The 22,804-nt window shown below is 38.2% G+C and overlaps 1 protein-coding gene and 1 long non-coding RNA gene across 52 annotated transcripts in view; one reads left to right on the top strand and one right to left on the bottom strand.

Moving 5' to 3' along the window:
- ANK2 (ankyrin 2) overlaps positions 1 to 22,804 on the bottom strand; it is a 381,284-nt gene that overhangs the window by 37,046 nt on the left and 321,434 nt on the right. For 27 of the 50 annotated variants that reach the window (XM_069806335.1, XM_069806911.1, XM_069807877.1 and 24 more), the window contains 8 exons: positions 21,877 to 21,912; positions 14,287 to 14,511; positions 12,477 to 12,575; positions 11,124 to 11,278; positions 9,961 to 10,172; positions 8,888 to 9,092; positions 6,951 to 7,047; positions 1,992 to 2,220 (listed from right to left, as the gene is read on the bottom strand). In XM_069806335.1, the coding sequence (XP_069662436.1) occupies positions 1,992 to 2,220; positions 6,951 to 7,047; positions 8,888 to 9,092; positions 9,961 to 10,172; positions 11,124 to 11,278; positions 12,477 to 12,575; positions 14,287 to 14,511; positions 21,877 to 21,912 (1,258 nt within the window). The remainder of the gene's footprint in view (positions 1 to 1,991; positions 2,221 to 6,950; positions 7,048 to 8,887; positions 9,093 to 9,960; positions 10,173 to 11,123; positions 11,279 to 12,476; positions 12,576 to 14,286; positions 14,512 to 21,876; positions 21,913 to 22,804) is intronic. The other 23 variants (XM_069809172.1, XM_069807441.1, XM_069809365.1 and 20 more) reach the window with 3 other exon arrangements.
- LOC138681758 (uncharacterized) lies at positions 6,945 to 22,797 on the top strand. Of its 2 annotated transcripts, XR_011321991.1 has the most exons (5): positions 6,945 to 7,055; positions 9,402 to 9,475; positions 15,226 to 15,296; positions 16,562 to 16,632; positions 18,217 to 22,797. It is a non-coding gene; the product is annotated as an uncharacterized lncRNA (long non-coding RNA). The 2 variants fall into 2 exon arrangements; XR_011321979.1 differs by lacking the exons at positions 6,945 to 7,055; positions 9,402 to 9,475 and having other exon boundaries at positions 14,448 to 15,296.

Below are 22,804 nucleotides of genomic sequence, written 5' to 3' on the forward strand. Positions count from 1 at the left end.
CAAAGACAGTGTGTATCAGTAGATTCTATTTATTTCAGCTGGATTTGTAAAGGCCTAGAGTTTTGGAAAGTCAGGCCTCACGTAAATGCCTCTCTGAAACGCCTATATAATGATACTGCCTACGCCTTTGGATTGCTATTGTTATGGCCCCTCCACACGTTTAAATCTCACCTTACCAGTTTTGGAGATGTTCCCTTCAAACTGCCATTACATTAACTTCTCATCCTTACTTTCCAGAAATTCAGCCTTGTCATTCAGTTTTATAAGCCCCTATTTTATCTAGCTGCTCTGCACAAGAAATGCCCATCAGAGCTTCAGGAACAGTGAGGACAAATTTTTTTTTTAAAAGAGACTATACTGAGCAGAAGAATATACCATACATCTAGTTAAAGCACTTTCAATTTGTCATCCCTTCTGAGGAAGCTGACAGAGCCAGAAAAACTGCATTTAGCAGGTAGTTTGCAGGATTCCACATAGGAAAGCTTTTGCCTGTTCAGCAACAGATTTAAATTTTTTTTGTAAAGCAGAATGTTAATCAAGCCTGCTAATTTAACTTCTTGGTATGCAAAGATGCTGACAAAACATGACAACTGTTGACTGCCTTTTTGGTTAGTGATAACTCATTTATGGAGTTACTGGAAGTTGAGATTTACCTGTCTTTTTTTGGCTTTGACTATCTCCCCTTTTCTCGCAACACCCACTTAGTATCAGGCTCAGGAACATAACCGTTCAACAAAGAACACCACCCTCACAACTCATTTTTACTCAGACATTTCTCTAAAAGGAAGCTATTAACTAAAAAATTCAAGGTGCCTCCTGGCAGTTTGCTACAGAGCTAATTAAAACTAAGTAATCACTGTGGGCCACCACAGAAATGACTATGAGATACCTGAACTTAGGGCTAGCCTGCATCCCTAGAACTTAGTTTTAGGCTAACTGAGGAAAAAGTGCCTTTACAACACCTATCCACTACCTCTCAGCTTGCTGTGGACTGACTTACATCTTCAGTCTTGTGCACCTGAAACCCCAGCCAAGCTATGCAAAATTCTTACAAACTATTGCATTTTTGTTTAATAAAAGCCATGAGCAATGTCTCCTGCTTGCATAACTAGCCATCTCAAATAGATTGCGTAATAGTTAGTTGGCAGTAGCTGCTCTAGTTCTGAATCTGAATTAAAGAAATGCTGACCCTGACACCAGGGAACAGGAGGACAAAGAACCTGAAACTGCTGGACTAAATGGTAATGTCCAACTTCATTTTATTACCTGATTTCCTGGCATAAAATCAGCCCAGATTCTAAGTACAACTGTTTAACAGGTCCACCATTAAAAAAAAAAAAAAAAAAAAAAAAAAGCATCTTGGGAAACCAAATTCTTTCAGTTCAGTTTTGTGCTATAGGTTTTCTAAGCCTTAGTCCCATAACAGAGAGCCGAGACTCAACCAGCCCACTTCCATATTTACTATCTCCTTGAATCCAGCCTAAGCCTCCTGCTACCTATTTTTTTTAATTGCCGAGGACTACCCTGAGAACACATCGGATATACTATTTGCATGCCAACAATGCTATGGAGAAAGCAAAAATGGTATCACTAAAGTCCGGCAGGGAATTCCTTTCTAACTTCTGATAACCAGCTGATCAGATTTCCTTGTGGGTGAAGCGCACAATTACCTTCCACCTTGGGAGGTTGACCAGAAGACCCAAATGCAGTCAGCTGAATATAGGTAACCTTCCCACCAACCCTGTGGACTACGGGATGAGCAATTGCCCATTGGCAATAGGATTTCATCGCTCAGATCTGGCAGCTACTTTTCACTTACATCTGACTGAAGTCAAAGTTTCCGTCTTAGCATGATGGATGATACTGCATCACGACAGTACTTGTTGGCACTATTAGTTTTTAGTACTTCTAGCAAATAGAAGGCAGAAAATACTAGCTTAAAAACAGACGTTAGAAAACGGAGAAAACGGTTTAAGATTCTTGTACGGTACCTCTACATCCCTGCTTCTGGCAACTTCAGCGAAATTTTCTTGTTGTTCTAAAGTTTTATCCACCTTGTCATCTGTCATGCAAAAACATCTTAACCGTGCTTCAATGGGATCATGTGACTTGGCAAACACCACAAATTTGGCCATGTAGGGTACACAGATAATCTCTCTGTACACTTGGGAAGCAAAAGTAACAGATTCTTGTGTCTGTCGACAGTCTATCAACCAAAATCTGTAAAACAAAGTGAAGAATTGCAAAATCAGCACAGAAGGATTTGAGCAAGAAAATGATATGTTTTCCCATCTTGGCAGCATTAGCTGGTAACCACACCAATTGTATATGACAAGTAAAAAAAAAATAGCTACCATTTGGGAAGAATGGCCTAAGAATCCTCATGGTACCCCCTATGCATTTAGGAGCATCAAGCAAAATCATCAGGGAAAGTATTTGGACCAGAACTTGCTCTCCTCAATGCCAGATACAAACCCTTCACAGAGTCTCCTGCTGCACAAATTCCAGGCCACTGTTTGCCTTTCTGTTAAGATCTCACTCAGCTGGAAGCTTATTTTCTTCCAAGTACATGACTGTCTTTTAAAAGCTTTAAGAAGTTCACTTGTCCTGTGGCAGTCTCATACACCTTCTCTGAAGATTTAAATACATGAACCTTTCCATATTATTGTGTTTATGAAATATATATATCACATTTACGTTTATAGTATTTAAACAATTATTGATGGCTTACCAAATCAAGAAATTCTGGAAATTCATCACAATATGCAATAAAAGTTTTTTCTTCTATTCAAGTTGGCTACGGCCTAACTTTGTTTTCATCTGAATTGATTCCTTATAGTGAGAATATGCGATCAAATGTTTCCTGCCTCGTACAAGAAATAAATCTCTTCTAGAATAAGCTCAAGAGTCTCTGTTTTCCATCACTTTCAACAGTTTCTGATGACATTTGAAATGGTGATTGATCTTTCTTACCACCATTCTTCTAGACCTGCCCAAAAGGTCTCTCAATTTATTCTTGTTTATCACATGTCATTATTTGATTTCTATGCAGAATATAAGTAGAGAAGCGTGTACTGAAAGTGTACGGTTCAGATTTTCCCCTAACTGTGACTCTACAATATATGCCTTTCCTCTAGAGAAATACAGGTACTTTTTGACAGCTGGTTGCTGCTAAACATCTGATGATGCAGAAGAGAGTAATATTCCATAAAAATCTTACTAAAATGGCTTGTATCTAGTCATATGCTGAGCGTGTCATTTCTCTTCAAGGTTATGACCAAATTGTTAAACTACAGAGTGGGCAACTTCATCCTTTTCTCTTTAGCCCTCTGAAATCTTCCTAAGCATTGTACAGTTTCCTGTGTTAAGTGCTGGACACATCGGTATACCACGTCGGGGTGTTAGTGAACTGTGTCCAAACTTCTGACGTGACAGGGATGCTGTAAAAGTTTCCTGAATTTTATTGATGAGGAACAGGAGACTGAAACGGCTTTTGGCATATGTTGGTAATCCTTCATTCTGTTCTTGGACCTCCATCTCTAACAGGTGAAATATAAAGCTGCCTTGCCCAAAACACTTGTTTTATTTCTACCATCTAGCTTAAAGGTTAGCAATACATTCCTTACATACAATATAAAAAACTGAGGGTCCTTAGGTGAATGTAAATGATTTTGTCCACCGTGTAACAGTGCATGTAAAATCAGAAATTACGTGAATTTAGTCAGGGACTTTTAACTTTGATTTTGTGGTAAGTTTTTGTTATGCATATTGAAGACCAGTGATATATATGTTTCTAAGTCTGAGCCGTATTATATTTTGAAGACCCTGAAAGCAGATGTGTCCACATCTGATTCCTACTACCCTTGCCTCACAAAGGCTGTGATCATCACTGACTCATTATTCATCGTGGTTTCTAACGTGCGGTTTTACTGATGGCATCGTTCTAATGTGTGTATGCCGAATCTTCTCCACCAGTGGTTCCCAGTCTGTGACACATGTGCCACAAGTCAAACGTAAACATGTTCAAAGCAACAGGCAAACTCTACTGGAATAAATTACTTCCTCCGCCTGGTACGAAGGAAGGATCTGCCACCACTAGTTCATTCAGGTACCACCATGACAGAGAAATACTTAAGATTACAGGGTAAGGTCATAAGTTGTCCGATTTCACCAACGTAATTACTGCAAATGAACATCTGCCTTTTTACAAAGTATTGCTAGTGCATGTGAATTGGAACAAACCACCTCAAAACTTATCAAACATGCACAGTTACTTAAAACATGCCATCAATGTTGCAACTCGGGTCTAGAACTTCAGCTTCCAGAACAGGTCCTCTTGTGACAAAATGACCCTCCACTTTACTGAAAACTACAGGTTCTTTACCCTTTCCTTGGGCCATTCAGGCCAGGACGACAGTGCCCAGTAATAAAAATTTACAAAATTTCCTTAAGCCTTTCGTCAAGACAACTGAATTGTTATTTTGCAAAGATAACAACTTTCACTTAAAATAATTTTACTTCTACTCCCAAAACATAACAGCAGAAATGCACCAAGCGTTTTAGGAGGAGCAACACGTATTGTCTTCTTTCTCAAATAGCACTTCATTTAGCTTCTCTGTGGAGCTGATGACATTTCTTTTAAATAAAATTCACTGTGTGGGTGGAAAGCATGCTTGAGTTTGACACCCGTAGGATGGAGACGGAAGTCATGAGAGGTCAAAGACACCTCAAAAGCTGATATAATCTACAGGGGGCTTATTACTTGCTGTAGATTATATGGTATTATAACCCACAAAGCATACCTTTCAAGTGTGATTTCTCTGGTATTACTCATCTGCAGTTCAATAATAGCGAATTTCATGCTGTGCTTATCTTTAGAACATTTAGCAAACACACTGGTTAAAAAACAGGCTGATGACATTTGAAAGACAGAAGGCATGTTTGGTACATAAAGGCTCTGCATACTGATACTTTCCTTTTCACGTGTGGGAGAATTATGCTATGCTGGACTCAAAACTGGAGAGGCTATATCCTCTGAGAAATCACCATATGCTCAAATGATTTGCTGTCATACACCAGGGGCTAAAAAGCCCAAACAGATACTAATTTTTTTAAAAAGCTGCGGCTCAGGAAATGGAAAACAGCTATGCCTCAAAGTCTGCAGTTTAATTCACGTGTATTTTAGACAAACGTATCTCTTTTCCAAGCTCCGACAGAGCTAGTCTTATGAATGGGAAAATTGTTCTCCATCACTAATGATTTAACTGGATATAAACGAGTTACTGTGAATAGCAAACAGTCGGGAATTAGCTGATTCTCAGCGTGGCCCAAGGGTAGATGCACTTTTAGACCAGGGCACAAGTGAAGAAATTCAAGTTAGCTTGTCCTTCAGCAAAGAAGGTAATTAATTCTCTGACTGTAAATAAATGAAAAATCCCATTTTCTAACTTTAACAGCATTTAAAATCATGTTTGAATTCAAGTAGTCTGCTGAACATTCATTTACCTTAAAAAGAAGAGGTAGAACCCATTAAAATCTCTACATGGGACCCCGCCTATACTACAGACCATTAGCAACAGTAATCAATTTTAATGTCATCATCAGGATTAGGAAACATCCGCTACTAATATGCATTGTAGTTCCATAAACTATCACCCTCATTCTGGCTGTGTTTTAGGTGTAGCCCTGCTGGGGACTTCACAATTTTAGGGACTTTGACCTCTCAAACTTTGCATCTAGTCAACACATCTGGTTCTTAAATTAATCGTTAATTTATCTCGTTAAACAGAGCACTGCAGGTAGCAGATGAGAGCTAAAACACACTTTAAGATCTCCCTCTTGTGGTCGCTGCTGTTAAAGAAAAATGTTTAGTTGAACTGGAAAGTAGCGTACATAAGTAAAGCATCCAACTTAATGGGAAGAAAGCCATTTCTGACCTGAGAAAGTATAGAAAAATCCTTTATTTTGCCTAATGTTAAAGTTATACTGTAGATTGGATTGTAAGAGCTGCACTTATTTTAATCATTTCATTAAATAGAAAACCTGATCTAATAGTAATAACTGCTCTGGACACTGAATGTTCGCACTGAAGGAAATTCAATGAATTTCATGGGCAAGTTATCCAAGGGGTTTTTTTGTTGTTCTTTGTTTTGGTTTTGTTTGGGGTTTTTTGTTTTGGTTTTTTGGGGGTTTTTTTTGTAACTACCCATCCTAAATTTAATACCTTCCAGGTCATGGACTGCATGTCCTGTTACAGAGAAGGAGATTTCTGAGCATTTCTGTGATACAAATCTTGGCCAGTATACAAACTAAAATACATAGATACTTTTTTTTTTTTTTTTTAATACGAAATTCTGTTTTCAGAAAGACAGCAGCTGAATCTTATCACAAGAACAGATGGTTGGAAGAGATTCTTCTGGATCACAGTTTGGTACACCTACAGGCCTTTCTGCTTGATTTCTCATTTGTTGGATATTCTGGAAGTAACATCTTTTATAAGATGTATGAGCTACCCAAATAAGGGATTTCTGTTTCCATGGTAATTTGCATACTTCTGCATCTGGGAGAGAACAGGTATTCAAAATGAAACCAGATTTTTTCTAACTACCTAAAAATTGAACTGTCCCTCAGATTACTATTTCAGAAAAACATTTCTGGGATCACAGCAGGTGCTGACTGCAAAGGACTAATGGCCGAGATAAAAATGACAGGAACATCAATTTCTTTCTGCAGCTGGTAAGGACTGTAGTGCTTACAGCTCTTGAACATCATCTCTCTGGACTAGGAGGCTCAGGGCTTCCCAAATACCTTGCCAATTTTTTCACAGCATAGACAAAATATCTGTGTTCCTTCTACTACATAAACTGAAATAGTCTAAAGGAAATATTTGTTGAAAAAAGACATGCACTTGAATGTAACACACTGAAACTCATGTTTCGTTGTATAGGTACCTGGCAGAGACATTTGTTGTGAAGGAAACACATTCATTAACAAATGTCAGTGGTGTTGTTCCAGTGATGTCCTCCCATTGGGCAGGGGTGGTTCCTCCTGAAATAGTAAGAGATTTTTAAAAAAATTAAAACCAAGTAAGTCTGCAACTTTCTGCTTTTAAGAAATATTTTACATTCTTCTGAGTTTTTAATTGCTATGAAACCAGTAATAATCCCAGACATGCCTTTTTAAGTCCACATTATTCCACTAATGCTAGTAGGATTGTATGGGTTTCCCCTGAGAAAACAGTGCCCAAATGATTTTCAAATCATGAGTCCTGTAGCACAGCTCCAGAAATGTTACAAGAGGCTAGAATTTTTTTTTTTTTTTTTTTGGGGGGGGGGGGGGAGATGTAATTTATTAGAAATTAATTCTGTTTGGTTTAGACTATTCACATATGCGGGGCAAAATTGGCACAGATATAGTGCAGTTAAACCTGTACTGTTACACCTGGGAAACAATAATAATGTTACTTATAGTGACAACTACAATTCATGATTTCTGTAATCTGCTTCTTTTTCAAATAATTGAAAGACTCAGGTCCAGTATGTACATAACTAAGAAATTTCTTTTGCACATTGCTATGAAAACCTATGACAAGCTCCCTGGAAGATCTTGCAGTTGAAATGTGCACCTCCATATCACGCTGTACAACAGACAGCCTTCTGGATTCCCATCGGTCTATTAAGTGTTTCTGTCCTCTTTGTCACACACATTGCCAGCTTCCTATTTGGCCCAAGCAGCTGAAAACGTGGGCACAATCTGTCACCCTGCAGCTGTGTTTTCGAGTTCTTCAATATATGTCCCTGCCTCACCTTTTGGTGAGGAACATCCAGTTGGTTTCCAGTTACCTTAAAATCACCCTGAGCTTACAGAAAACAGAAATAGAAGTGTTTATTCTAACAGCAGTTACAAATATTTATAAAACAAATATGAAGAACTAAAGGAAAAACTATGCATAACCAGAGCTAAGTCAGAATGCGTGTCTGTTCCTCCTCTCACCTACAGCTGACTCATTAGATATCCATTTGACCATGCGGTATAGTCTTTATGCAAACCTTACACCAAGTTGTATCTGTAAAGGAATACTAGTTTTCAGGAAATACCTTCCTTCTCCTTTTCATGAAGCATTCTTGGATCTAATTTCCCTTTTGAAAATTTCTAGAGGATCCTTGCAGATTTACTGTCCTCCAAAAACTGACCCAAATTCCTCTTTATAGATGAGACCATTCTTCTCTCTTCAAATAAACACTGTTTTGCTCTCTTGGAAATGCAAATACTTCTTTCTTGACCAGATGTTGTTTCTGGTATTTCAGCAGCTACCCAACACCTTTCTGTCAAGAAATTGTAAAAGCACCTGTTCTCCGGAATGACTCATTGGCACATCTCGGGGTGTAATGCATCTTACATTGGGTTGGTATTTGAAATCAGTTTGGAAATTAAGAAAGATGCGACCTTCTAAACAGAATAAATGCATGCATCTCATTTCTGCCTCTTAACTGAGATTGAATGAGATGCTAATCACTTCAGAGTTAATGCAAGTATAAAGTATTTAACTCCAATATTTTCCTTTGAAGCATACTGCAACATTACGTCTGTACTACACTTACTCTGCTAGGCAGAGGTATGTTGGTTCTCAAGAAACAAACTGTAAGGAAGATGCAAAAAAAACCAAACCCGAAGTCTATGATTATATTACACATCTCTTGTTAGTCCAAACAACAAATGTTATTTCTGCTATAAAGTAATTGTTTGGAAACTAGTTTATTTTTACAGCCTCTCATCCCAGTCAGGTTTTCACCAAGCTTCCCATGTGTATAATCAGTTTAACATACTCAGCCCACAATGACTGACAATTTTAAGATGCACATAAAAAGCTCTAGTATTTGCATCCTACCTGTTATGCTGCATAGTAACCTTAAAGTGGGTGTGTCACCTCCATAACCATTCATGATCCCATCACTGGAGGCCTTGGGGACAGGAATCGTCATCGTGATGGGTTTATGGAACTTCCTCCTCCTGGGCTCCAGTGTGACTATAGGACTGAAGGTAGCCTTGTTGCCTAAAATCTTCTTTGTAAGCTCAGTATGCATAGGTTGAGCCTTTCCAAAGCAAGAGACAATAACAGAATAGTTACTTGAAAACAGGTTAACGAGCATGTAAAGAACTGGGTCTGTATATTGCCACAAAACCCTTAAGTTAGTACAGTAAATGGCACAATTTCCCACAAAAACCTGCAGACAGAAGAACTGACGGCCAGTGAGAAGGGGAAAACTGCCTTTTTCAACTTTCCCACACCTTCCTCCTTTTCCTATCCCCCTTCTTGGTGCTTGTCAGACCCTTTACAGCATTAATTTAATACACTTAACCAGCAGCAAATGATTCCCTTGTCTCCTTTTTTTTTTTCTTAGAACAAGGTCTGAGCTATTTTAGTAACCTACAGCTATTCACGAGGGATTTCAACAAGCACAGACTCCTGGGCAAGGTAAGTTGTGGATGCATGCAGCAGGAGGAGGGGATGGAGGGAGGGGAAGGACTTTCCCTCTTTCAGTAGCAAACTGTTAGGCTGGTTTACTTCACACTGAGAATCTGTACATTTGACCTAATTATTACAGCACTTCACACTTCTCTGATGGCTTTCATAAGAACTATTTAAGAAATTGTTCTATGACCTACACTAATATATCATCATCACCACCGAAACTGGGTGCTTTTCCCAAGATCATATATAGACAGTTAACGGACAGGAATCTGAATTAACTGGAATACCGAAAGCTTTACCACTAGCTTTGACTTCCGCATGGATTTTGTTTTTTTAAATTATTATTTTTACAAGAAGCATTCTAGACAACAACATGCAACATAATAAGCTGCATATGCTGGCTCTCCATTCAAACAAGGTGATTTTACATTAAAAAAAAAAAAAAAAAAAACAAAAACAAGATAAGCTTTGTAATTGTTTCATTGTACCTGAAGGCCAACGCGAATTCGTTTGGTTAGAGCCCCTTCCGGGAAGACTGCCTGCACTTGTGGTACAACAGTGCTGCTCAGCACACCTCCCTCAGGTCCGATAAGGTTGCTGTCCTGTTTGATCCGGGATACCACTGCAAAGTACTGAGGGAAATCTCGGGTGATGATGCGGCAGATACGTTTCTTCTCAAGCTCCTCTGGAGTGTCAAGTACTGAGGCCAAAAGAGAAGATGGTCAGAGGACAAGAATATCGTAGAAACAATATACAGCGAACTTCAAAATGCATTCAAGCTTTTCACAGTTTAACTGCAACTTACAAAAAGAATTTTCTCTAGAAATGAAAAGGGAAAAGGAACCATATCCCAGTATTTTAAGTTCCGTTAAAACAGAGAAAACAAGAAAGGAACAGACAGACTGAACAACTAACTGAAGGGAGCTTAAGACAGCAAACTCAGAACGTGTTGACCACATCCCCCAAATCAGCAGGTAAACAAGCAAAGGGATTGGTCCAAGCCCCTTTCTACTTTACATGTTTACACTACAGCCTGAAGTAGCATCCAGGAAACTAAACTCCAAATCAAAAAAGTACCAAAGTATGACTTCGGCCTTAAGTATGTGATTTGGCTTGTTTACTTTTGTTTAAAAAATAAAAAAATAAAAAAAAAAATCAAAATTAATAACAAATTCTGCAGATCCTAGACAGCCCAAGGCCATTCTGTTCTCTCAGAAAGCAAGAGTACCCATGACTGACATTTCCTCCCACACATGTAGCTGCTTGGAAAGGTTTACTACGGTAATTGCCTTGTTTTGGAAAGATGTTTGCCATAGAAGCTTTTCTTTCAACACTATGAAAAGGAGCAGTAGAAAACGTAAGTCTAGCATCTACTGTCAGCTTCTTGATGGTAGATTTTGTTTTGTCCCACTACTTCAGCAGACCATGCAAGGCAGTAAGCACAAGTATACAGTGCTTCTGCTGGCTCCTGTACTGAGAACATGATCATGCTCCAGTGCGACTGAAATGAAGTATCTGGAGAATGTAGCATCAGAAATTCTAGGGCAGACCAAACATAGGGTGCTAAATAGAATAAATGGAAAAAAGCTATTACCCACAGTTACAGAAGTAATGCAGGAGCAGAATAAATAGAAAAAGTCACACTGGATACCTTCATCCATCCCATTCAAGATTTCATTCAGTTCATCCTCAGTGTATTCACAGAAATGCTCCTTCCAGCTGTCCCCATTCTCACTGCGCAGGATCACCAGCTCTCTCTCTTTCCCACGCAGAGCAGCAAAATGGGGAATCTCCACAATCACAGGCCTGGCACAGCAACACAGCGCATTAAATGCACACGGGAGAGAGGAAGAAACAGGATTAACAGCAACTCTATTCGGTCTGCTACAAAGTGACCTGGAATTCTACCTATTTCACTGGAATACTTTGGCATAATCCTAAACTAGTAGGTCACTAACATATACTAGATTTTTACAGGGACCCAGTAAATGCTGAAGGACAGATTAAAAAGTGCATTCACCTCTTTCCACAGTGCAAATGATATTTGGTAAGATAATAGTGCTTAGTTAGAAATTTGGTGATTGTTTTGCCGGTTCATAAAAAAACTCATGCTCATTATAGGTGTCACTACTGTCTGGGTTAACCTGTGCAACTTCATTTCAAAGAGAATCTACTGTAACGTATATGAATAGTAGGACAAATTCTGATCTCACTTATACTAGTGCAAATCAGAATAATTCCATTGCAATCAGCAGGCAATTGTATCCTGTGCCAATTTTACTTCATTGTAACTCTATATATTCCAATGAATTTATTCCCGATTTACACTCTGGGAGAGATAAAGGAGGTCCAAGGAGATCATCTGGGTTTCTATTTCAGTATAGGAGATAAGAATTTGCTGTGTTGCCTTACAAGCAGATGTCAATGTATTTATCAGTGTATGTGTCCATATATATACACACACATATACAACACATGTACATATATCTATATTTATATATACATGTACATACATACTCTTAGAAATAACAGAGAAAATACAAATATATTTGTATATACACTTCTCTAATTAGAGGACTCACACAGGTTACCGTGTACATAAGTAAATGTCATGTGTTCTATTATACTGGTGGTATCCAACATATAACTTATTGAATAATCAGTCCTTGATACAAAAACATCTTTGAATTTACAGTAGATTCCTTTTTTTTGGTCCCAATCCAGGTTGCTTTGCTACAGACATCAAGCACGTAACTAGGAAGATTTCATGCCAAAACAAAAATGAAGGCCACAGTACTTTAAGAAAAAGATACAAACATACCACCAAAACAAAACCACATACCACAAGGGTTGAAAAATGGTCCACTAAAGGTTAGGTATACAAAATTTCAAATAATAGAAAGGGACGATATCATGGGCATAATGACATAAAAAAATCATATTGCAGAAGGAGGAGAAGAATGGGGAGGTCAGCATCCATCAATTTGTTTCAAGTCTCTCCTACCCAAGGAATTTGGTCCCAGGAGGCCCCAGCTGAAGGATTCGGCTGACCAAACTTTCTCCCTCATTAAGTGGGGGAGGAGCCGTAGGCAGATGAAGTTTACTGAGTACATCCAAAGCAGCAGTGAAAGAAAGAACATAAATAAACTTTATGTATTTTTTGTGCCAGAACGCCAGTGCCACTGTCTGGTCCACAGAGTGGAATTAGGCTGTACACTGAATAAGGTTCCGTCCTAGCGATGACAATTTGATGATCAAAATCAGCAAAATTAGTTTTGCTAATTTAGGATCTTTTCCTGCTTATGGGAAGACAATGGGGGGGTTTGGCAGCGAACTCAATGGGAACAGGAGCTGGACCTTAGAATGCATCTCTGCAAACAGTACAGTAATTGTCTGATTTCACTGCCAGTACAACACCTAGAAAAACGCTTGCAGGAAAGGCGTAAAGATCTAAGAATGAATAAAACTGTGCTATATCCTAGTCTTTCAGGCGAGACATTCTCATTAGATAAAGAAACCATTAAAAAGAAAATGGGAGACATACTTAAGGTCAATTTGTGTGTGACAAAGGTAATGGGAAGACTGAATGTGACAGCACAATATTTCTTCTGCTCTTTAGATTTCTTTCTGCTTCTCTTTAAAAGTGACCAAGATGTGAAAAGAATAAGTGGTACAAAGCATCTGATTAGCCAGCTTGTTTGCTATTACTTCTGATATTAAAAGGTATCCTGTCTGTCAAAAGGAATGGTTGGCTTGCTCTTAGCATCCCATTTGCAGTGTTTCAAAACTGCTCTTGCTTTTTTACCAGATTAGAGCAACAGCAAAGTAGCTAAAAGATGTCTTGGGTATGTTCTCCTTTCACACTCCATGTAAAAGCATTGGGCAGTTAAAAACTACCTATCAACATTTTTCTCTCTTTTCTCTAAGCTCAATCTTTTAGAAAAAACAGTAACGAAGATAGTGGCTCTGATGACTGCCTGTTACAATAGGATTTTAAAGCAACGGATTTCGTTCAAAATGGATTTAAACGATTGCTGTTTACAGAGTCACTTTTTTTTTTTTTCCTACAATTTCTGAATGAAGCTATTTATCATAATAGAAGGGGTTCCTTCAATCATCCACTTTTGGATGCCACAGTTGATAGGGAGAACAGTTGGTAAAACAAATAAAAAAAAGTGTATAACTGCTGCTTTCAGCTGAAAATTGCTAAAAGAAGCTCAGCAGCAGACACAAATCTGATCTTTCTACGGGTTTTGCAGCATAGGACAAAAGAAATGGCAAAAAAATGCCAGGGTTGTCCTATTGCTTAATTTAGCAATTGCAACCCCAGAAAAATCAAAGGCACTGTGCTTCCCTGATAGTCCAAATTACTGATAACACAACGCAAGTCTCTAAAATAAGCAGCTGTAACTTGTGTTGTATATGTAGCAGGCTTTACATTTGGGCTTTAGATCAGTGCTGTGCTATTCATGCCTTGTATGTAGATTACTTAAATATAGTATGAACTCCCTTTTCTGGCTGCCAAGGGGTCTCTTCCCACTATAATATCACAACACTGAGCAATAATTATATCCAAGGAAGCACATTAACCTTAGCGCTAGTGGTTAAAATATCCATTTTCAAAGGAAAAGGCGTAAAAGCTTTGTGAATTGTTAGCTAACAACCGATTTGTATTTCGCACGACCAGTCTGTTACCGTATGTTACAAACATCTTTTCCTGTTCAAGTCTCGAAAAAGGAACCATTTCAGTGCAACTTGCAAACAGATGAAAGTAGACCGAACATTTTCCTTTAGGCCATAATGGCACCCCTTACCCAAGAAACTGAGCACCAGAAGGTCCAACTTCAATTAGGCGGCTGGCCAGACCTTCGCCTTCCACCATAGGAGGCATGGTGGCCAGTCTGTGGCGTTTCACCAACCGGCAAGTCACTCGTGTTGGAGCAGTGCATTTCCGCGGAGGAATAATGATTCGTAGTCCGTTATGTCTGCAACCTCTCATGGCACCCCCACGAGCATCCACCATGAAACTAACTAGGAAGCTGAAAAATCAGGGGACAAAAATTAGATACAAAACATATCGAAATTCCTTTGGTTATGTTCCACATACATAACAAACTACCTATGTAAATATAGCTCTTTCTCAAGATGTACATTTAGAAAAAGCCTTTCTCCCATGTGAAGCACCAAATCACGCTAAGATAATTTATTAATTAAACTGACAAGTGCTATCTAAGAGTTCTTCACAGAAAGTCTTATCTTGCAGTGCTGCTGTTGGTAAAAATACCAGCAGTCACTAATAAATGTGAGCACGTGTGTATGTACCTATTAGAGACAAAGTCAAGTGCAAATATCACTACTCTGTACCTGCAAGCATCTATATCGTAAAGTTGGCACTCTTTAAATACTTTACAAGCAAATCTTACCGAAGAAAACTATTTATGACTCAAGAACGTAAAGCCAATTCTGATTGGAGGGGTTGTTGGGGTTTTTTTAGGTTATCTATATAATTTTCTAGGTTTTTGATAAACTAATTTTCAACAAAAATGGATTAAAAAAAAAATCAAATTTCACTCTGGAGTGCGTGGATACAATTCCTAATACATCAGTGGAGCTAGCACCTATTTGTATAAAAAACCCAACACGCCATTATTGTTTGAAGACAAATTTTGGACTTTGGTGAGATGACAGTAGCTACAGTCACTATATAAGAGGTTTATTTATGGATTTTTGTTTTTCTGTGTTACTTTGCACAGCAATACAATGTCCCAGTGGAAAACTTACAGCTGCAGAAAGCCATCTACAGGGAGCCCTCTTCTAGCACGAGGTAAGTTATCTTATTTATTTCTTTTTCTTTGAAAGGGAGAAAAACATTTCATGGAATTTCTTTTATGCTGAACTTTTTATACTTCCATATATAATCAACAGGTAGATTTTGACAAGTTTGTTACAAATATTGGGGACATTCTTGGGAAAGGTGTAGAACTACTTCAATTTTTTTCACTGGTTTATGACTTAGGATCATGCCTGATGTGGGATGGGAATGTCAGGTTGCTGGAAGTGAAAATTAGATGAGACAGAATGGTATCAGGCCTACTTCTAGCCACTAAAATAGAATCATCACATGGGGAGTCGCAGAAATGCTACTGAAGGACCTGCAATAGAGAAAAGCCCTTATAACATGAGTAACAAATACAGGTGTTTTTCCACTGTCCCCTTGACCATTCTGTGCAACAAACATTGCATCCATTCATTGTCCACACAGCTACAAGTAATTCCACATGCTGTAAAAACACAACACTCAACACACCGTGCAAGTCAGAAAAATGGATGATGGAGAGGAGCCACAAGCGCCAGTCAGAAGCACACCATGCACCACAAATGCCAGTCTTTCTCACACATGCAGTCTCCTATTCTACTGCCATTCATATACCTCTAGATTTTGTTTAGTGTAAAAGTCTGGGTAGTACAACCATTATCTCATTCCTTAGAGGTTGGTGTTTCTGTGGTTTTAACAAGGGGGAAAAAAAGAAAATGAAAACATTTTACAGCTTTGATTCCCTGGGGATTAATTTAGAAAAATGGGAGCTTCCTTCATAAAATACATGCTTTATACATTTTAAAGCACAGATGAAAGATGAGCTTAAGAGATACTAAATGCTCAATTGTTGCAATAATGCTCTGTGGCTTGCACTGCAATTTTCCTTTAACTGTATGAAGTAGTGTTATCAAAGTGGTTCTGAATTATGTTTCAGAGAATCAGTCCAAGTCTCTGTCATAATGGGTGCATTAGAGGTAGTTAATAACACTGAGTGCTGAAAGAAGAATTTCACATTTTGATGCTAATACGATGAGCAACAGAAATATTACCCCCACAATTACCAGAAACTAATGAGAGCACTTACTGAATTAAATTAGCATTCACATTTCTTATTGTGTAAGCTGTCATGAATACAATTTTTAGGATTCAATTATTTTCATTATTGACATAATACTCAAGACCGTATACTTTAACAACAGGATCACCTTCTTTCGCTGTCCATTAGTGAAATATTAGTGCTAGGTCACCTTTCTGTCTTATGTCCTCCTTAGCTTATCTCCCCATGTGTCTCAGCAATGCCAAAGCCACTGTTAAGTGCTAGAAGAGTATGTACACACAAAAGGTAAGGGTCCAAATCAAATAATCTCCGTTCTGACCACAATAATGGGTTCTGCTGCTTTTAGTATCATGCTCTTTCTCCGTATAGTAATTCCTTTCAGACTAACGAAAAGATAAGCAGAGTGCTGAAATAGCAGTGCCTTCTCATAAAGCACACGTTACCCAATTAAGCTAACTAGCTTGCGGTGTAGAACCAATATAAAAGCTCAAGAAGCAGTGGTCATCCTTGATTTTGACCATCTGTAACAAACTGGTATCTCACCTCACACACAGTCATAGCCTTGTGTTCCCACACCTGCAAAACTTGGGATCTAACACAGATCAATTAAAAACTGAGTGTGGCATTTGTCTCTAGTAAACACTGGAGATGCAAAGGGATACCTGTGTGTGTTCAGGCCTTAAAGTTGCAACTCTTTCTTTCAGTTTAAGTTTACTGAACATGCCTGGTGGGTCAGAGAAAGGTCTGTCAGTGAATCTATGGCAAGGTCTATCAGTCAGCTGTCACTGAAACCAACTACTGCTCCAAAGAGTGGAAGAACAGGCAAATATAAGTATCATTGGAAGGTGGACACAAAGACAACAAAGATTAGGATAAAAACAGTAGGACATTATTATTATGCACTGTAAAAACAACTCTTTATACCATAAAAAAGATCTAATGTATTTACTAAATAACGAGACACAATCTGGCAAACAGGAGTGTTCATCACAGTATACACCACAAAATAGACTTGTGCCATATCACTGAAACAGACCCCCAGATGAAACGGGAGATTCCTGAAGGGTTCTGTGACTTCTGGTTGAGTCTGAAACCACCTAAGAAACTGCAGGTACCCTTCAACTGCTGGACAGCAAATTCAGGCAAACATAGATTAGTATGAGGACAGCACAGAAAGATTAGTGCCAATTGTTATAGTAAATATGGAGGAGCCGGTTCACAAAACCACTTATATACTACTATGAAATGTCCAGAAAACAAATTTTGGAGAACTTGCACGAATATAGCGCAAAAGAAAGAAACTGAAGGGGAAAATTCCTCAGCTCCAGAGCCATGGCATAAAAGTCTGAAAGGATGGTACACTGATGCAGGATTTGTAGAGCTGACACAAAACGTACAAATACATTCTTTTTCCCCATACCACCCTGTTTATTTCCCAAACTTTTTGCCACGTTCATTTTTTCATCCACTTATTTAATCCGATTTCTTTTCATCCCTGTTTCTAAATCAGCACGTTTCACATAATTTTGGATATGTAATAGAGTCAAGCAATTAATTCATAACAAAGCATTTTCTGAATCATAGCAGCCTCTTTTTCTGCCTATTTGCTACATAATAGGGCATCTGGATGGTGACATTACTGTTCCAGGACTGGAAAAGCTTTGCCCTTTTGCAGGACTGTGTATATCAATATACAAATAACTCCGACAAAATGAAGGCGTGACATAAAACATGCTTTCTGAAATGTGCATTTAGGAAGGTGAAAAAATTGTATGACTAATATATAGGAAATGTAAAATGCAAATTAATTATTTTGTTGCCCACACACACACGCATTATTTTTCCTCTCTCTAATGTTTCTTTTACCAGATGTTGTTAAGTGACAAGACTGAGACAGGAAGAGACTGTACTCAAATGAACAAACAAAACTAGCAGCAATAATTGGCAGATTGAGCCATCGCTCTGGGAATTGGTACCTTTTCATTACAAACTCCCATGATCAAGAATAAAATAATACGTAATACTAGCATATGAATAACCCTAACATCATATATACTCCCTGAAGCTTAGGTGCAGGGGTGCTTCTCTTACTGCATGCAGAGAGACAGTGCTTTGCCTTACCGTCCCTCAGAGGTACCCATTCAATCTTTGCATCGATCTTCCCTACTCTGACTTAAAACTTCTTAAGATCCTCCTTCTGCAAAGGGCGCTGGGTACCCTCTGCTCACGCTAACTGGACAGTGCAAAAAGTGACTTCTGGCTAAGCAGGAAACACAGAGCTTACTCCGTGTTCCATTTGCAGGAAGCACCACTACAAGCACTACCAACCATCTACGTACAGAGGATGAAGAGGAGAGGGCTCATGGAAGAGAAACACAAGTGACTGTGAAGAGTTTGGGGGGGGGGGGGGGGGGCATGTTAATAAAAGGGATTAAAGGGAATCAGAAAGCTCTTACAGGTTATCACTGGAAGAGGAGAAGAAAGGAGGCATCCTAAAAAAATTAGGCTGATAAATGTTCCTTACGTGGGTCTGTGATAATTTATTATAATATTAAAAATTAAAGAAAATGTAAAAAAAAAACAAAATAACTTACAGGAACTCCATGTAGATATAATAGCTACAGTTTTCAGAAGGGGTTAAAAATGGCATAATAGGGAAAGGAAAACCTTAGCAAGGACTAACTATGGTTAAGAGAAATGAGGTGAAACTGAGGAGCGGGAAAACAATATAAATAGGAAAAAACTTTTGGACAGCTGATAAGTAGGAAAACATTTTTGTGAGCCATTTAAAACAAAGGTGGCCAAAATAAGTGAACTGATTGATCAAGCAATGCATCAAAATTACATGTACTTTCCATCAGCATGAGTCTATTTCAGAACATGTTTTAAACGTACTTCCTATAATAACTATATACAGGAGAAGCATCCTTCTTTAGCAGTGACCTTGGTTTATCTTGGCAATCCATGGCAACAACTTAAATTTCAATTAAGTGATGATTCAAAAATCAAACCAGGTTATGGGTTAAAGCAGCAAAGTCAAAATTTGTATGTCAGGGGTGACTAGGGCAACGCGATGATCTTTCTCAGTACTAAGATGACCTTTGAGTAAGTTTCGTTTTCTGCCAGTTTTAAAGGTTCAGTTAGAAATGATGCATGACACAAACGTGACCCTGACATTCTTACAGATTGGATCAATACTGAGCTTTCCTGAGATTTAGCAAGGTGGAGGTCCAATACGATAGCCAAATCAATGAAACAAATTAGGTTTTGGGAAATCATTGCCTTCTCTACTTTAAAGAGAATGAAGGGGAAATCAGGATTTTTTTATTATTATTTTTATTTTTTTATTTTAAGAAAAAATAAAGAACAAAAGTAATTCTTTTCTAGGAATAAGTTACAGACTGCAGGGGGAGTCTACACATGCTTCTGTTAAACACATGGTTAGCAGTTAGATCAAGCATCATCCATTCTCCTCTAATTTAGCAATACTTACTCATAAATTAGAGAGGCCATTTCATTCTTTTTAATTTTAGAGCAATTAAAAACTACATACTTGCCATATGAAAGGTAACTATATCAAATAACATTGGCTACAGCATCCTCCTGGTTGAGGACATATCTAGAAGGCCCCTAAATCTTTCAGGGTGTTTCCATGCCTTCTACAGAGAGCGCAGCAAACAGCAATGGGTTTTCTAATGGCTCCACTTGAACAAAACACAGACTATATATGTGCATTGGGTTTATTCACCTTACAAGGACAAAAAGTTGTGGTGTATTTTCAGGAAATATCTGTATTCTGGATCTGAGCCTGAGTTATTCCTTTTGCTGATCTTATTCATATGGAATTAACTTGGTTTTATTCTACACCTATGCTCATTTGAAAGATAATATCAGGATGAACAAATAAAATAAAAAATGTATGCGTAAACACTGGGGGGTGAAAGAAGATACTTATTGTGTGATCTGCGAAGAATCACTGCTATGTAAATAGCTTTGCAGAAGAGTCACGGTTTCAGGTGGCTGCAAATGCAAGCATGTTGGCACTCAAACACACTTTCTCATTCTGCAGAATCATTGGAAGAGCCATGCAAACCTAGCATCGTGAAGTGTCTTTCTAGAACAGGCAATAGTTCTTTGAACACACAAAACCAGATTAGGCAAAATCAATACACCACCACTTTCATACACTCAGTTCAGGTATGATTATTCTCTCAAACTAGCTAGGCAGGCACACATGCTCTCATCAGGTAGCAGGAAACAATAAAAAGCTCTAACTAGAGCACACATCCATTGTAGACAAATTTAAGAACTTTTCTGCATACATTATCTTAATTTTTAAAAGAAACTGGGAAACAAGGAGATAGCAGCATTCAGTGTTAGTCGCAGTGTGAAGAAGCAAAACCAAACAATCAGGGTGCTTCAGCCATTGTAAAGTGTTCAGCTGGAGAAGAAAAACTGATAGAGAGTCTGAAATTAAGAAAAAAGGCCTTGATCCGGCTCCCGTTGAAGTCAACAGCAAGTCATTCAACTACCTCAGTGTGCTTTTCATCAGGCTGCAACTATGCCATACATAAACAAGGCAAAATGCACTTCGGAGGAGGACAAAAAACATGATCCTATGCAGGAAACCACTAGAGTATTAACTTATGGTAACATTCTCTTCACTGCATTAGTCAACTAGAGAGAGTTTAAGTGACATGACCTAAAAATATGAGTTTGTAGTTTGGGTTTTTATTTTGCCATTTAATAATTTTGCACAGGGGAATATTTAAGATTTTCACCTTTCTACGGTTACGGTAAAGGAGATGAAGAGGTACTGTGCCAATAAACACCCAGTTTGCCAAGTGAAGATGATTATCTCCTTTGGGAAGGTACTGCTTCGGGTGTTCTGTGCGGGATGCAATGTGCCAGCGATTCAAACACTGATTAACCGAGGTCACACAAAAACCACATATGGCATGAAAAATTAAATATACTGGGTCTGTGCTGTTACTCTGCTAGTTCCAATATGGTGGCACAATTTGGAAAATGTGGCCGAGGGAGTGGCTCTGCAATATTCTTTACATAGACAAGCGAGATAAAAAGCCCACTTTGTAACACAACAGTTGAAACTAAACCTATCTACAGTGTTTTGTGTTGGATGGGGGGGGGGGGGGGGTGTCCCTTCTTTTTAATAATATTAAACCATGCCACCAACAGAGAGAATGTCTAGTTAATTAAATCAATGGTTAAAACAATCTAGGAATGCATAAGGAGCTTTGTTAAGATTTTCTGCAGTGGACTTAGGTGTCCAGTATTATTTTCTTATAGAGGACACAGCAGATGGGAGAAAGTGGACATGTACTGTATAAGAAGAGAAATAGGGCCATGTTTAACTATTACTGCTAGTCAGAGTAGATTATTTTTTTTCTCTTGGCTAACATGCCCTACCAAAACACTAAAGCATCCTGAAGGGAGGTAAGAGAGGAGGATAAATAGGGTGGGTAGGAAGTGCAGTGTATTAAAGAAAGAAATTATGCAGAAGTTCACCTGCTGTTGTCATGATCAAGACATGGAGAAGAGCATCTGCAATAGAATAGATGATTTAACATCAAAAAGGAAAAGAAAGGGCAAAAAAGAATGACTTAAATGAAATACTGAAATACTGGAAAAATGAAACAGATTTCTAAATTAAACACATGAACATATACACATATATGCATATTCATTGCAGGTAAGAAGGTAGGAGTGAGTATGGAAAATAAGCCTACATAAACATCCTTTGTTACAAATAGTTAACATTACTACAGCAGTAAAGCTAGAGTGATCTGCTTTCTCTACATACATTCTCAAACTGGAAGTCAGATACCTAAAAATGTACAGTTAGACTCTGAATAAATCTTTCAGAACAAGATTAGGGGAAATGCTGCTTGGTTTAGGTATCCACATGTAAAATTTGGACCATGGTATATCAAAGGGTAAGGTATCTAAGGTAATTCCAGCCAGTGTTTCTGATAACACAATAAAACATGATTTTCTTTTCTTCAAATTTCCTATCAATACATTCTGTCCTCCACTTTCTTCCATTTCAACATGTTTCTTGTCCTCCTTTTGTTCTGCACTACCAAATGACAAATTTCAAACTTTCAGTTTGACCTGTTTAGGCTCTTAGTAACGTGTCACATGGCCAGTGAGTTTTCTGATGCCGCTTTTTATTATATATATCTCCATTGCCATTTTCTTCCACTGACATGAACAGTGATTTGCTATTAAACACACCTGCTGTTTTTCCTTATTGTAACTTGCTGAATAAAGGTCATAAAGGCTACAGTATAATTTGAAATCATTTAGACTTTCAGATTTTAGAAATGACTATCAGCTGGTCGCTGCCAGGTCCTGTTTCCATAACTATTTCCAGGAAATTAATCTCACACTGGGGAAAACAATATTATGGATTCAAAATACAACACTTGAAATA

The sequence above is a fragment of the Haliaeetus albicilla genome, chromosome 1 (genome assembly GCF_947461875.1).
Source record: "Haliaeetus albicilla chromosome 1, bHalAlb1.1, whole genome shotgun sequence".
NCBI classification, from domain to species: Eukaryota; Metazoa; Chordata; class Aves; order Accipitriformes; family Accipitridae; genus Haliaeetus; species Haliaeetus albicilla.